The sequence below is a fragment of the Podarcis filfolensis genome (genome assembly GCF_964270895.1).
Source record: "Podarcis filfolensis genome assembly, chromosome: 7".
Classification (NCBI taxonomy): domain Eukaryota; kingdom Metazoa; phylum Chordata; class Lepidosauria; order Squamata; family Lacertidae; genus Podarcis; species Podarcis filfolensis.
Window position 1 is genome coordinate 50,520,262 of NC_139603.1, and position 17,057 is coordinate 50,537,318.

Below are 17,057 nucleotides of genomic sequence, written 5' to 3' on the forward strand. Positions count from 1 at the left end.
TGCCTCAGTAATGGACTAGATGAGAGCCAACAAACTGAAACTCAATCCAGATAAGACTGAGGCAATGTTTGTGGGTGGTTCCCTAGAACGGATGGCTGGGAGGTTGCCTGCTCTTGATGGGGTTACACTTCCTCCAAAGGAGCAGGTTCATAGCTTGGGAGTGCTCCTGGATCCTTTGCTGTCACTCAAGGCTCAGGTGGCCTCAGTATCCCAGAGTGCCTTCCATCAGCTTCAGCTGGTGGCCCAGCTACGCCCTTATCTGGACAGGGATAGCCTAACTACTGTTGTCTATGCTCTGGTTACCTCAAGGTTAGATTACTGCAATGCATTATACATAGGGCTGCCTCTGAAGACGGTTCAGAAACTTCAGCTAGTGCAGAATTCAGCAGCCAGGTTGCTCACCAGAGCTAGACGGTTTGAGCATATTACACGATCCTGGTCCGACTGCACTGGCTACCCGTTAGTTTCTGGGTCCAATTCAAAGTGCTGGTTTTTACCTATAAAGCCTTAAACGGATCAGGACTGCAGTACCTCAAGGACCAACTCTTTCCATATGAACCCTGAGATCATCTCCTGAGGCTCTTCTTTGTGTGTCGCCTCCTTGAGAGGTCCGGAGGGTGGCAACATGAAAACAGACCTTCTCTGCAGTGGAAAGCTCCCCAGGGAAGTTCTCCTGACACTTTCATTATACACCTTTAGGTGCCAGGCAAAAACGTTCCTTTTTAACCAGGCCTTTGGTTGATTTGATTGACATCATATGCCCTTTTAAAATGTGGAGCTTTGGGGGGGGGGTTGGGTTGTTGTTTTTTTGATTGTGTATCTTGTGGTTTTAAATTTTGATTTTATTCTATGAACTGCCATAAGACCTCCAGGTATAAGGCAGTATATAAATTCAATCAGTCAGTCAGTCAATTCCTTCAGAAATGGGGGTCCATGGCTTGGCTTTTGAAAAATAGGGGATTCACAGTACTTAAGCTAATTGGGAACCACTGCTGTACACAAAATAATTCTTTTTTGAAATGTAGAGCAGTGCTACTATGATAATGGCATGGCTGGGTCTGATGTTTTAGGTGTGTGGGGAGCAAGTGGGGGAAAATCCCACATAAGTATGCCCCTAACCTGTGGTTTGCCAGAAGTAGTTCTTTGGATTCCAGTGGCAGCATGCAAGTCACTGTGAATGATGGTCTACAATCCAGCCAGAAGTCCCCAATGATAAACACGTCATGTTAGAGTGTGGTGCTCCCTCCAGATGTTGCTGGGCTCCAGCTCCTATCAGCCCCAACCAGTATGACCAGTGGTTGGGGTTGGTGGGAACTGGAGTCCAAGAATATCCTTGTGCTAGCAAATGTCAGGGAAGGATGACAGCACTACTTCCATGCCCAGCAGTGCCTCCCTTTCCAGTACAATTTTCTACCATTTATAATAAATGTCCATCACTAAGATTCAAACTTGAAGTGAGTATGTAGGTTATCTGCTATCTTGCTCATTTTAAAATCCACTTCTTTTTTCATGCTATAGAAGTATTGTTCTGCTGCATTGGTTTCTTTTAATGTAACCATGTCATCTTAAAGATATATCCATATTATTTTTCCCAAAGGGGCACTTGAATGTTGTTAATTAAGCTGTTAGCAGCTTCTACAGAACAGCTACATAGTTTGTTTAAAGCCTCTTGTTGGTCCCAGGTGCATACATCTGTTTGACTGTAGTACAGTTTAGCTCCCTGATTGCTTTCTCTTTCTCTTTTAAAAAGAGCCAAGCTGAGTGGCTGGAGAAAAAGTGTTCTGATTTTGCAGGTTAAGCTCTAGAGATCAGAGTGATTTAGATGATTATTTGGTGTATGTGTGTTGACAGTGCATGACCATTTATGTCAATGCGTATATAGATTTGTGTCACCCAACGCAAAAGTATTGAGTTTATAAGATATTTTAAGAGGTTTATATTTGCATTCTGTTCCTATGGGTGCATTTTGTATCATCCAGGCTGCAGCCCTCAGCACGCTTATCTGGGAGTATGCCCCATTCAACTCAGTGGGGCTTACTTCTGAGTAGATATGTGTAGGATTGCATTATTATTTTGTTGGGAATATTGGCATGTTTTTTCAGCTTTAGATAAGGCAGAAGAATAGGAAATAAATATTAATATCTGCTTGGTAAGACAACCACTTGTGGGCAATTTCCCTCCTCTTACAACAATGAAGGAAAAAGCATCTTCCCATCTTATTCAAATCTACTTGGTTTGAAAATGAAAACAAGTGTACTGTTACATTTATTTTTAGAGGAGGGAAGAATGGAATGGTTCAAGCTTTCTTCTATACATCACCCAAAATTTGCATATTCATTTGAAGCTGGCACCTCCATGTTTTCTCTCAAGTTTTCGTCTTCTTTTTTATTATTGGCAGCCTTTCGTGAGCATATGAGAAAGAGCTTGGCTGAGACTATGTTGGAGGAAGATTAGAACATGTTTTGCTTTACTGCATTCTCATATATTTTTAGTTACAACACTTTTGTCTGTCTTTATAAATCTTCCAGTAATGCTAGCTGCTTCTGATGTTAGAATGGTTATTGATATAAATCACATTTCAGACTACTTAAAAAAAAAACACCAACCACTGTAAAACCTAGAAATATATATATTAGTTATTAATTTTTGTCTAGAAAAAAGCATTATGTATATTACAAGTTCTATTTTTTATTTTATTTTTTACATTTTGGTCACAGTTGACAAAAACTCAGTACAGGCGACTCTCAAATTATGTGGGGGTTACTTTCCGGAGGTAGCACGTAAAGCCAAAATAATGTATTGGGTTCAATGGTGGGTGGAATTGCCAATGTCTTTATCCCTGGACACCTGCCCCTTTTCTGCCCCCTTTTAATTTTTTTTTTTTTTTTTTTGCCAAGTGCGTAAATCTGAATGAGCACAAGTTAAATGTTTGTAAGTTACCTACACATCTTTTGCTTTACCTCAGTGTAGGTATGGGAAGGTGCTAGTTTGATTAGGGAAGTGGCACCGAGGGAGCGGGCATTTAAACCCACCCCCCTTCAAACTATTTCACTGATTCCCCTGCTGATGGGAAAATAAAAGTACCTAGAAGTAGCCTCTGTGGAATGTTTCAGATTGAGCAAATGGCAGAGTGGGGATGGATTAAAACACACACTCTCCCAGTGACCCTTCCCTTATCCAATGAGCTGCTTAATAAGAACATAAGAAGAACCTGATGGATTAGGCCCGTGACCCATCTGGCAAAGCATCCTGTTCTCACATTGGCCTATGGGAAGCCCAAGAATTAAACAACCCTCTCCATGCACTGTGGTCCCAAAAGAAAACACCTGTCATTAACTTTTTTTAATCCCCTAACATTGTTATCCATTAAAGTAGCATTGACTCTTAGTGACTCAATGCAAGTGTAGTGTTGCCTCTCAGCAGATAGATGGTTTTCAAACTGAAATCAACATTTCTGAATGAATACTTCTTACCTCCCTTTCCTGGAACAATCCCCCTGTCCCACCATCACAACATCACCCTTGGTTCTACATTACATCCATTGCACTACTAACTAGTTTCCCTCTAACATAAAACCCATTTGAAACCGCGTTTTCAATCTCTAGTTACACTAAATGTGATTTTTGACCATGTACATTGAATGTGAAACCATGGTTTACTGGGGGAGAGGAGAACGGTGAAAAGTCCCTAGTCCTAAGGCTGACCGCCAAGTTGAAAATCATATTTTGCCCAGAGAGGGCTTGAATCGGACCAGTGAATTGTCCTATCTGTCAAATATTCACATAAGTAAAGCTGCTTCAAGTAAATACTGTAATATTCATTGTTCATGTATAATTAAGAGAGCATCATCTTTTTCTCTGACACGCGATCCCCATCCACTGCAAATTAGTCCAATGGTTAAATAAAACAATACATGCATTGTATACAATATTTACATGGTAGACTCAGATGGCTCCTTAGAAACTATAATTGCCAGTTATGCAATTTAAAATCACTAATTGTTACAGATATTGGGTAGTTAGTTCCTTTATGTATTTGAGCAAGTAAAAATCCTTTTGTCATGGGAGAAATTAGCTACACTGGAGCTAATATATAAAAACCTCTGCAGAAACTATGAGCATTTTGTTTGCTAATTCATTTTTGACTGTCATACTGTGGGCTATGAAGCTACATGCTATGGAGTAAACTATGGTGGAATAAGTGTGATGATTCTCATAGCAAAAAACAAAACAAAACAAAACTGAAATAAATTATCTCATAAAATGTGGGGTTTGAACAGGAAAAAAAAATGCTTTGGAATCTGCTTTGACTGGGGTGTGCTGCGCCCTGCACCACTTTGAAGAAGCCCATTTCACCTTGGGACTGAAGCTGAGTCTTGCTTTGGGAAATCTGAAGCTTTGTATGTCTCTGCATTGATGACTGGGGGGAAATCGTGTCCTCCCTTAAAGAGGGCACGTGTTGCGGTGAGACCTGGAAACCAATCCCCTGTGTTGTGGGTGGGTAAGATTGGTCAGCCACAACACCCGATTGGTAGGTCCCTCGATGCTGGGTTTAATCTGGCCAATGGGGCACAGTCCAAACGGATTGAGGGACCTATATATGCCCATACACGTGACTCAGAGCTTCCTCTTTCGGCGTGTGCATTCGGAACACCCGCCCACCTCTCCCTACTTTTAGGGCTTTTGCGCTTGACCTTGCTATGCCGTCGTCTGTCTTCTGTTGTTGGGACAGGGGCACGGCAGGAATTTTCCCCACTTGACTGATTGGCTGTTGCCTTTTGGGTTTCACCTGCCGTGTAGCAAATCGTCACAACTTGTAAGGTTGCAGATAGACTCTGGTTCAGGTGCTAGGGATGGGAGAACACTTTTGCCATCCCAATGTAAAGGGTATTCCGTTAAAGGAATCCAGGGACTCAAATGGTCTGGTCAACCCCTGAGGTGGGTTGTGCCTGTGCCAGAGTCCAGGGGGACATCTGGGTGGTGGACATAGTCCGTTCCCGACTTTTGGCTTATGCAGGTGTTCACCTTTGGCTGACCTATGCTGGAACCCTGGGTCAGCACTACCTGCATGGCAGGGAGTTAGTCGAACCAGAGCCTATGCAACCAATCACTTTATGTAATCAATAAAGTTGTGGCCTAAATTCTGCCAAAAACCAAAACCAAAATTTGAGTCAAGTGTGAAATTATTTAGGGGGGAGGTTTCTGGGTCTGAACACGCAAAAATAAAACATGTCTCTAAGTCCCCTCCACCATCTTGACAGAATTGAATGAAATCTGAGTGAGGTTGGTGTTGTCATACTTACTCTAATTTACTTGGTTCTTGTATTCTACTCTTTGGTGCCTTTCTGCCTTGGAACTTAGCAGTAACTCTCAGTCAATTTAGACATAATGGTAGGAGTTATATGCTGTTTTGTTATGCCTTGTGCCAGCTCTAAGGGACGGCTGTAATGTTTACAAGTTGCTTACTTGAAATAGGTACCAATCCTGTCCTGCAGAGACTTTCTGTGTCAATGGCAAACAAAAATGTGTGATAGTAAGGTGAATACAAAATGAAATGATTCATGTGGCGAGGAACTTGTAAATGTTACAGGTCATGTATGCAGCCATCATGTAGCATGCATTAACATTTTTAACAGCCAGACCTTTATGTGGAGATTGGTTGCAATATTTGAATCAGGTCACAGTTTTTGTGTGTGTATTTGTTTGTTTTAAAAAAAACACCACCTTGCTACCTTCTCTTTTTTTGCCACATATTTGTAGCGCTGGTGACTGTAGGACATCTTTGCAGCTACCATTTTTTCCCCAACTGGCAGAGGGTAGAATGAAAACACTGCATTTCCTCTGCCTGGCTTCAGAATGATACTGCAGGCCCTTCCAGTCTGGCATTTTATTCTGCAACGTGTTCTTGACACAAGAATAGTGTGTGGATTTATTCTGCTCTATTAATTGTTCTGTGCTGCTTCCCAGATGATACCACATTACTGATGTTGGGGAGTGGGGCTATAGTGCAACGAAAGCAGGACAAAACAACCCCAAACATTTGTGTTATGAAAAATTATGGGATCTCAGCCAGAAGCTACAGGATAAGCACTGACTGGAAGTGAAGCAATATGACCAGCCTAGAAGCTTTGCAGTTGCAACTAGTATTGAAAGTGGGATTGCATACAACCGCCCCAATAGCATTGTGAGTGCAAATTATGACACCACAGCCTCCCGTACCTGGCTTATGTGGCGCTTTTTGTGAAGCGGTGGCCGCGACTTCCAACAAGACCTCTTGATATCTTGCCAAAATCTCATAAGATTTAATGTGCTCCACAAGACCTTGCAAGTTTTCAGTGAGATCTTGCGAGACCTCATTGGCCGCTGGCGCTGCTGCCAGCACTGCTGCTCCAGCAACAGTGAAGTGAGGGGTGGGGTTGCTCACAGGGGCGCTGCCTCTATGGCATCCACCACCCAAGGCAGCTGCCTCACACTGCCTTATGGGTGAGCCGGCCCCACATGTTATGTACTGAAGTTCTCACCCAGGGCCAGCAGGGGGATACTGTAGATAGTTTTCACTCAGGTCCACGTCAGTTATTTTAGGCGGGAAACCCTGGGTTGTTGTTGTTGCTACAATGTTGACAGCCGGTTGCCTATAAAAGCAGGCCGGCTGAGCTGTTTGCTGTTCAGTTCTGTCCAGCTTACAATAAAGAGCTGCTCTGGAGAAATCGCTGTGTCGTCTGCTATGTTCGCCCACAACTTAACACACATAACACAACATACATGAAGTACTGTTAACATTTTAAGGTGCTGTGCTCACTCTACAATCAAATTGCTAGTTGGCGCTCTCACAAGCATTAGGAATAGTGAACTTTACAATGTCCTTGCCATTTGATTTAGGAACTTGGAACACCGGGCAGAAATTATTTTATGTGTTGTTACCCATTTTCCTCCTGGCTGAGCTTTACCGCTGACCTGCTAGGTCAGGGGATCTCTTACAGCTGTTAAATTCTGTTATCCTATTAAGTTCTTTAATGTTTCCACAAGCTGATGGGAAACCTTCATGTTTTGCTTCTTGAATTGGCCATTTTCCTCCTTATTGCGTCCTGCTTAGTTTTGAACTTTGTTGCAGAGAACAGAGTACATTTTCAAATTGCAGTGAAAGACAGTTCACAGATGTTAATTTGTATGTATCACGTCATTCACTGGATTTAGCATGTGTTGGCAGTACACAGTTTAAAATTTACGTCTCGACAAAATGGAGCTTTGTGTGATTTCATTGCCAGTGGCCATGCAGATGCTGTTTGTAGATAGAGGCCCAGATTCGACTTGGAACAAGAAAAGATCAAAATGATTTCAGCAGGTCTTTAGTTCCCCTGAATTAACATTAGGCAAATCTGTGACTGTTTGAATGGCTGTTTCTGGTTGCATCTTACTTCACAGTTGGTCACGTTCTTCCATAAACCACCCTGAAGATATTCCATGTTCTTTGCAATGCAACAGCTTTCACACATGGTAGATCAGCCCGGAGATTTTCTTTCCTAGGGTAGTTCTGTGATCTCTAAATTAAATTAAATTTGCAGACTGATTTTCCTCAGTTCTCAGTGCTTTGTTTTATTTCTATATTCTTAGTTTGTACTAAGCAAGCACCTGAAGAAATGTCTTCCGTTCGGGACTCAAGCCTTACGAATGCACCAATGCAAAGCAAGCTAGTGTCTTCCTTCCAACAGCACACCAAAAAGGCACTTAAACAGGTAAGCTAATATTGGCTTCACTATCAGTCAGATTTCTTCTGATGGGCATTTAAGCTATCCTTTATTTATGTACGTATTGGGAATAAAGGTGGTGAGATTTTATGGTACCATAGCTAAGCTTATAGCCTACCTTGTTTATCTGGCATTGAGGTGCTGAATGAGTTCTGATCTGGTTTGGTTCTGGATACTGGGGTATCTCCAGTTATGCTATTGTGCAGTACAGTCGCCCCTTTTTCCTCTAGCAGTGAAGAGCCAGATACTTAAACATTAATGGAAATATTGTTATAAAGAGAGGCTCCTGGCCAACCCATGATTCACTATGGAAAAGGTGCAGGGAGGTGCTCTAGAAAGGATTCTGACCCTTTGAATAATCTGAGCTTGCCTTTCACTTTGAGGCTTGTGGTGTTAGGAGAGCAATAGTTGGAAACATTACAGAGGGATTTTAACGATGAGATGAAGCCACACAGCATAAATTGTTTGTGGAGGAAGTGCCAGGCAAGACAAAATGACAAAATCGGCTGCAGGAGAAATCCATAAATGCAATTACAGATACCTTGTTAACATAAAAATTCAGGAGGCAGCTGCAAATACTTGTATATAGGTAGGATAAGCGCACATGGTAAGGAAATCAATGAAAAGTTGTTCAATTTTAAAATGATTTTGGTTGTCTGAAATGATGATTATTACAGATCTCAGGAAATAATCCTTTCCCCGTACACACAAATATTGAATGCTTAAGTCAATGTGTTGTGTTTTGGCCTAAGGAGGTTCCCTCGTTCCCCACCCTTTTCCTCTTGTGCTACAGGTATTCATTACTACCAGATGCAGGCAGCTGGATTTGATTTAATGCAAAACTGTAAATCCTATCTGATAGGTGAATGAACTTTAAGCAGCAATTTTTGTTCAGAAAATTGCTGTTGGGAGTTAGTTCTCCTACTGTATATCCTCTCTCCAGACTTTCTATTGCTTTTATGGGGGTATAATGTGCTTCCATTCCACTACAAATAGCCTACAGTGCCTCTGAATACACAGAGATGTTAAGCAATTGTATGTGACACTCACCACCCAATATTAACTTACTGGATCTGTTCTGCAATAACAGGAGCTGAACCTTTAACATGTTCTGGGAATAAACTGCTTACATTGTAGAGTGCCAGAAGCAATGTGGAGCTGGCTGTATTTTCTTTTCTTCTTTTGATTTTAACATATGGATTCCTTGCAGTATAATAACTTTGAAGGTATCAGAAACCTTTTCCACTCTGTATGTTAAACGAAGGCAAACTATTCCAGGTGTTCACACTAGTGATATTTATGTTTGCTTTTTAAAAAGTGTTAGATTGGGGTGAAACTAACAGGAGACAAGGTGATTTAGACTTGATCCAACTCTTTACTGGTAGTTCCCTTCACAAGCTCCTGCTTTATAGTAGTTTTCTTCAAAGTAGTAATGTAGGAGAATTTTGCTTGGGCCATATTTTTGAGCAAGCTGATCTAATTTCCACCTGTCAGACGAATACACAGGTCAGAACATGTCTTTAGCATTTAGCGCTTGTCTGATATAGTTCTTGTCTCAAAATACATACAAAAATGCATGTGTTAGCAATATATATGTTTGTAGGTGTGTGTATTGATGTAAAAATATGCATTTAAATGCATATTTTGTGATAAAATATGTATTTGACTACATATTCAAATAAAAAATTCATATGGATTTAAAAAATAAGTAAATCACAGGTTACCGTAGTGTAGAAACAGGACAGAATGACCTTATGAAAAAGCACTTGCAAAATTGAATCAGACCAGAAATAGACTTATCCATACTTCACACTGAAGTATGAAACAGTGCAGCTAGTACACAGAGAGTGGACTTTTGCCTTGGTTCAAGTCCCTTCCCATCCATGAAGCTGACTCGGTAGTTTGGGGTTGACCACTGTCTCTCAACCTAATCTACTTTGTAGATGTGTAGGAATGGGGAACTGGTGGCCCTCCAGCTGTTGTTGGACTTCAGCTCCTATTATCCCTGACCATTAGGCATTCTGGCTGGGGCTGAAGGGAGTTGGAGTCTAACAACACCTGGAGGGTTACAGCTGGGACCATCCTTCAGCTAGAGGGATACAGCAGAGGCAAGGAAGGATTTTCTGGTTTTTTGAAGTTGGCAGACTTAGGGAAGGTGGCAGTCCTGATTTGTGGAGTCGTCACAGACTTTTGTTTGTATTTCAGCTTTTGGTGGCATTTCATCAAGTAGACCAATGTTTGGTTGAAATGCATTTGGTATTTGTTGTACATTGTGGGTTTGTCATGTAGAAGTTTTTTCTCTTTGTCTGTTGTTTGTGCATTGGGTATTTGATTTTAAAATACCTGTGGTTATAAAATTTGATGTATTTCAGTTGTGCCCTCATTTATACATGTGATTTTCTAACTTGTTTGTAGTTTGCTTGGTTTTTGTGGTTGGGTTATAGATATCTCTCCTTGCCTTTCCCTTTGCTTTGGATTAGGGCTTAGGCTGATTCATTGAGTCCCTTCCTGAGACCCAGCTGCATTCTTTGAGGCCATTGACTCTCTTGGCTGGGACAAGGATACAGTTGGAGCTCATAATCCAACTCAGAGGAGCCTTCTTCTACCCAGTTCTCTCACTGAATGAGAGTTAGACCATTAGTTCATCTAACTGACCATTAATTATATTGATTCAGACCATTGGTCCATCTAACCAGCCCACTGTATATATTCAGTGGCAGGGTTTCAGAGACGGCCCCCACACACCTTGAGGCATACCATGAGGTGCCATGGGTTGTAACCCACCATTTTGGAAAAGCAGCTGCTCAGGCCATAGCAAAGCTCTGAGGCTTTGGAAAAAACATACTCAGGGCTTTGGCCCCCTTAGCTCCTGGCTAGGGATGCTTCTGCCCAACACAAAAGCTGTCAGTTATGACAACTGGAGGTTTGCACAAGTGTTTCTGCCCACCTCTTTGTTTGCAAAAAATGAAAACAACCCACGCAGGCAATGGATTATAAATTACTGCAATGAGACTTGTTCCAATAACAAAAAAATCTTGTTTTTTTACAGGAGCTTTTTATGTTACAAAACTTGCTTCTCTGTTAATAGAACTTTTCACAGGAGCTTACTGTTATACAAAACTTGCTTCTTTGATAAATAATATGGATTTCCAGTATTTATCTGTTTCACATTATTCACTTTTTTAGTTATACACCTGCAAAAATATACCTAATAACTCCCAACAATTTTCCTCATTCATAAACCCAAAGACCCTAGCCTTGTTGCTGAATCAATGAGGTACATTAAATATGTAAAAGTATTGGAATAAATATTCAAGTATTCAAATAAAATTGATTGAAGTTGATACAAACCTCTTTCTATTCTCTTCTATATAAACAACGCTAAAATCCAAATTATATTACACAAAATACAGACAAACCTTTTTCTGTTGGTGACTCAACGAGGTATAGCTGTTTTTAGATTCCCCATTATAAATGGGGTCAGGGCAGAACATCATTTTTAATAAATCAAATTTGGTCCCAAATATTGAGTAAAACTGGAAAGACACAGAGCTGCTCCATAACAGCTTCAGCCTCTTGCCAAATCTATAGATATGTTACATTTTGTGGCAGGTGAACACAAAATTAACTAGCCATAGTCTCTGTAAGTTTCCTTTCCATTTTGAAAATTTACCATGGTATTGCATGATTTTTGCCAAGTAGTGTTTTTGTATTACAAACCACAGTTGCTGTTGGTCAGCCTCTAGAGCAGGGGTCAGCAAACTTTTTCAGCAGGGGGCCAGTCCACTGTCCCTCAGACCTTGTGGGGGGCCAGACTATATTTTTGGGGGGGAATGAACAAATTCCTATGCCCCACAAAAAAACCCAGAGATGCATTTTAAATAAAAGCACACATTCTACTCATGTAAAAACACCAGGCAGGCCCCACAAATAACCCAGAGATGCAGTTTAAATAAAAGGACACATTCTACTCATGTAAAAACACGCTGATTCCCAGACCGTCCGCAGGCCGGATTTAGAAGGCAATTGGGTTAGATCCAGCCCCCGGGCCATAGTTTGCCTACCCATGCTCTAGGCTGCTGCACCATAGAAATAGGAGTCTGGGCAGATAGAAAAACGAAAGCCCACAAGCCATTCTAAACAATGGGTTGTCTATATGTTTGGAAACTAAAACAGTGGCTTTGGTTCTCTGATTGGTTAATGTAAAACATCTGATTCGCATAATGTCTGAATTGAGAATGTGTTCAATAGGCAAAAGGGATTTGTACAAAACTGCCATCCTAGCAATATGTCTAGGGTAAATATTGTTCACTCATTCCTCCTTACCAGAAAATGTGCTACCCAGCCTGTTTACTGAACTTTGGTTCAGCACACATGTTAAAGAGAAACTAGATGGTAGTTCTCTGGTGTTCTGCACTGCTTGCTTGATGGCGTTGGATTCAGAAAAATGCTGTTTTGATTCTAAACTTGTTTTACTGTTGAAATAACAAACAGCAGTGCCATTAAAAGCAGCAGGGTGCAATCTGCTTCCTAGTTAGTTTGTTTGCTTCTGTGCTGTGGTGGAAGAGATAATATTTCCCCACAGGACATTTTTCAATTGACCACATTAACAGCTTCATACTAACACCCCCCCCCTAAAAAAAGTGAACGCTTGTCCTTTTAAAAGAAAAAAGAAAATATGAAGAAGTTGATATACTTTGCCTCCCTTGATGTGAAAGTTGGCATGACTACTTAAATTGCACATCCAAGCTTATGCTTGCATTTTCTTTGCACTGTTGGAAAGCTACCAATAAGTCATTTTTATTAAGATATGAGGGATTTTGTAGCTGTGAACATATGATCAGGTTTTTCTGTTGTAAAAAAAGAAATAAGAAAGAAAGAAATTGCAGCTTAAACTTTTGGATATTTATATATTCCTTCACAATTGTGATTGTACATGTTTTACAGAGTAGCCAGTTATAGTTAATACAACTTGGTTAAAAAGTAGGACTAGCAATGTTTGTAAACTTTGGGTCACTTATTGGTAGAGCCTTCGGGAACATGTTGAGATAAATCTATGCATTAAATCAGGGGTTGCACTTCGGAGTTTTGAGAAAGTGCCATGGTGCCAGCCACAAAATGGCTGCCATGAGAGCATGGCCTAACACAAAATGACCGCCACATCGGAAAGAGCAGAGGGAGAGAGGACTAGGATATGGTGTGGAGATGCCCCCTATCACTCCCTCCTCAATTGAAAAGGAAGGCACCAACCTCAGCCACCATTGCGCTTGCTCACAGAGTGAAGCTCTTTGCACCTCTACTGTGCTCCAAATATATAGGATGATGGGTGTCAATCCTGGCATCTAGTGCCATATAGGCAATGTATGAGGCCATGTGCAATGTAGAGAGGCCGAGTCTGTGCCACAAGGAACTGAGCAGGAAGAGCAAAGAGTCTGTTATGTACAGCGGTACCTCTGGATGCAAACGGGATCTGTTCCATTCGCATCCAGAGCAGAATGCAACCTGCGTCTGCGCATGCACGGGTCGTGATTCGCCGCTTCTGCGCATGACGTCATTTTGAGCGTCTGCACGAGCGACGAAACCTGGAAGTAGCATGTTCCTTTACTTCTGGGTCACCGCGGAGCGCAACCTGGAAATGCTCAACCTGAGGCAACTTCTACCCCAGGTATGACTGTATTGTGCATTTTGGAGGGAATAGTTACTTAGATCATCAGCCTTTGTATGGTTGCTTGGTGCAAGGTAGATCACAACAGAAGCACTGCAACCATACAAACAGAAGGTAAAGAAAATAAAAGAAATGGGGCCCCAAATCCCTGTTTGGGTTAAATATGCATACCTGGTCTGAAATGGTTGAAGAGTACTGACCTAGACCTTTAATGGCTAGGAGGTACTGGCACCCAGGGGCAGCACCTTGCCAATCCCTGCATTAAATAACTTAGAATCATTCTGTACATTACAAATAATTTAAAAAGAAGATAGAGATTATATAATTTTCAACTGTAATATTTGAAACCACTACTGGAGGGGCATGTCACAATATAGCATGCTCCCAACATTTATTAAACTAGCACATCAAGAGAGGCCTATACTAAACTCTTCTTTTTTAATTATGTAGTGCTTCTGCCTACCTCTAGAGAATTTTCACTAACCCCAGGAACTGCATTGGAAGTTTTAAAACGTCCTCTTTGTTAAAAGTGTGACGTTCCCCCCCAACCTTCAGTCTGAAATGGTGCAGTCCAGAATCCTACCACAACAGTCTAGAATCCCACCAATCCAGTCTCATTCTGTATGTGTAGAATGGTTCTTAGAATCCAGGGTATGATACACCTATGGCCCAGGGAACATAATTGCTCTTTCCCATGTCATATTGGTACCATCAGAAGCCCTGGATCACATATGCTAGGCCGCATGTTCGTGTTGTGGCTCTTCCCTATGGCATTGTTGTCTCAGTTTCTAGCAGGAATAATGCTGGTGCGTGGAGAAGTTATAGAATGGGTTCTTCCCATTTGGTCTATGGCCTTTGACATTATATGATTCAAGAACACAAGAAGAGCCCTCCTGGATCTTTCCAAAAGTACCGGTACATCTAGTCCAACATCCTGTTCTCACACTGTCCAGCCAGTTACTATGGAAAGCCCATAAGTAGGACCTGAGTGCAACAGCATTGCTTTTCTACTGCAACAACAAGCAGTGCTGCAGAAGTTCCTGTGCCACAACATTAATAGTAAAGCTAAAGGACCCCTGGATTGTTTAGTTAAATCATCTAGTCTGGGCATGTCCAACAGGTAGATCGTGATCACTGTGTTAAATAAACAGGTAGATCACTGGAGGTCTGTGGTAGATCACCGGTAGATCAGTGACTCCCTCCAAAGAAGCTAAAAAACTTTGGCTCCCTCAAAACAAACTCAGCATCTTTGCCCTGCACCCCTAAAATGACCTGAACCAAAGGGGGTAGATCACTGCCAGCTTTTAACTGTGTGAGTGGATTGCAGTCTCTTGGAAGTTGGCCACTCCTGATTCTAGTCCAGCCCCCCAGAATGCAGGAATATGCAGCTGTCCCATTGAACCTGCAACCTTGGCATTATCAGTACCAGTTCTCAAACTGTAGCTTCAACCGTAGTAAGATTACTTGAGGAATGAAAATTAGGGTATATAATGCCATGAGTAAACTGATTTTTAAAGGCTACATAGCAGATTTATGATAGAAATAACAACTTGAACCTGCGGCCCCTGAGTTGCTATTGAGCGTGTCTTGCCCAGAATGTGCATCACCCCTGAGATTTTCTGTTTTCCTCAATATAAAATATCAGCCAATGGCTCCTGAATCTAATACAGGTTAATATAAACAAATTCATCTTATTTCCTTGGGATTTGAGCTTTGTGTGTGGGAGGATTTTATGAAATGTAGTCAAGGATACAGATGCTTTAGTAATTTTGTAGGTCAGCATGTTTTATTACTCTGTGTTAAATAAAATGGTTGTAGCCTTGCAGACATATTCAGCTTTTATGCTTAGCACTTTGATTCTTTGTTGCATGAAACATGTTACAGAAAGTTTTAAGGGAGGAGTGGGAATTAATGGTTTTCAGACTTGAATTGATGTTGCTAAGTCGAGCTTCAGAATGTGGAATAAATTGGTGATGGTGATGATGAATCAAGATACTAGTTTTAATTTGGGTTGTGTAGGAATGATAGTAGCTGTGTCCAGGCATTCTTAATCATTTGTGTGATGCAAGAGAGCGAGGGTGTGCATGCGCTAGTACCATCCTCCACAAGTTGGAAAGATAACTTCTGCAGCAAGGGGTCAATTTGAGTAGAGAGCAGGCTCCCTGTTTCAGACTTTACCTCTCCAGTCTGTGGAAGGTTATGGAGACAGCAATGAGTGGCACATCTAACATGTCTTTCCTTTCATTCCCTCATTGCATTAGGGCTTTTAGAACACTTGAATAGACCTATTAGCCCAAAGTACATTCTACATAGGGACACGGGTGGTGTCAGAAGGTCGGCGGTTCAGATCCCTGTGATGGGGTGAGCTCCCGTTGCTCGGTCCCTGCTCCTGCCAACCTAGCAGTTCGAAAGCACATCAAAGTGCAAGTAGATAAATAGGTACCGCTCCAGCGGGAAGGTAAACGGCGTTTCTGTGCGCTGCTCTGGTTCGCCAGAAGCGACTTAGTCATGCTGGCCACATGACCCGGAAGCTGTACGCTGGCTCCCTCGGCCTATAGAGCGAGATGAGTGCCGCAACCCCAGAGTCGGCCATGACTGGACCTAATGGTCAGGGGTCCCTTTACCTTTACCTTTTTACATTCTACATACATGTAGGAAATACTCAACTATAGGCTGGAGTGGGCATGGTTTTAGCCCCACCCCTGATGTCAGGTCTTCTTCTTTTAACTGCACATAGCACACGAATGTTTGTACAGAGAGGCCATCACAGGAGGTCCTTGCAGGGACACCTGGTTTTGTGGGTTTGCTGATTGTGCAGAACCCCCTACATGTGAAGAATCCACACATTGGCTTTTGTATTCTGTTCAACACGTAGTTGCTAAAAGACTTGATATGGAGGGGTTAAAAGTGCAGCTGTGCTTCAGTCTGTACTCAAGTATGCCCTGAATTTGAGTGAAGTGTGCATAGGCCAAAGCCTCATTTTCTGGTGGGACAGAGTTTCTATGGCAAATGGTAGTGGGTTTTCTTGGTCTGTGTGTGGGAGTGATCTATACTGCATAAAAAATTTTGCATGTAGACTTGATGTCTATAAATTTATTTATTACGGTTGGAGACCAGCTTGTGACTTGATGTCTATGGATCTTGTCCCAGCACATAAATATCAAATGCAGGCAGCTATTGCTTAATATAATGAAGTGCTACATGAATTGAGATTTGGCTATTTTTATTCTGTTGTTTATGTCCCAAATGGAAGTGTATGCATTTTCATTTTATGTACGTGCTGCTTTGATATAGTAAATACCAAGTAAAATGGGAGGATTGTCTTGTTTTTCAAATCCAGATGTCAGGACAGTATTTTCTGCGGACATAATACTTGATATTTTACATGGTTGAAGTTAGGTTGGAAAGTATTTTCTGACACCCAGTAATCATCACCTTTATGTCTAGGAAACTGTTGTTTGTTTCTTCCATGATCTGAATCGTTAATAAGGACCTGGGATGGACCGGTATTGTTTTTGAGTGTAATCTGTTAGTGATAGTAGCACATGGAACTGCAGGATAAATAAGTTAAATAGCATCACTCCCATCACTAATCCCGGGAACTGTAGTTTGTAAGGGGCCTGAGAGTTGTTAGGAGCCCCCTATTTC

At 41.6% G+C, this 17,057-nt stretch overlaps 1 protein-coding gene across 3 annotated transcripts in view; it reads left to right on the plus strand.

Moving 5' to 3' along the window:
* Positions 1-17,057, plus strand: part of ASXL3 (ASXL transcriptional regulator 3) — a 104,822-nt gene that overhangs the window by 57,880 nt on the left and 29,885 nt on the right. For all 3 annotated transcript variants that reach the window (XM_083622823.1, XM_083622822.1, XM_083622824.1), the window contains one exon: positions 7,611-7,732. In XM_083622823.1, coding sequence (XP_083478949.1) covers positions 7,611-7,732 — 122 coding nt within the window. The remainder of the gene's footprint in view (positions 1-7,610; positions 7,733-17,057) is intronic.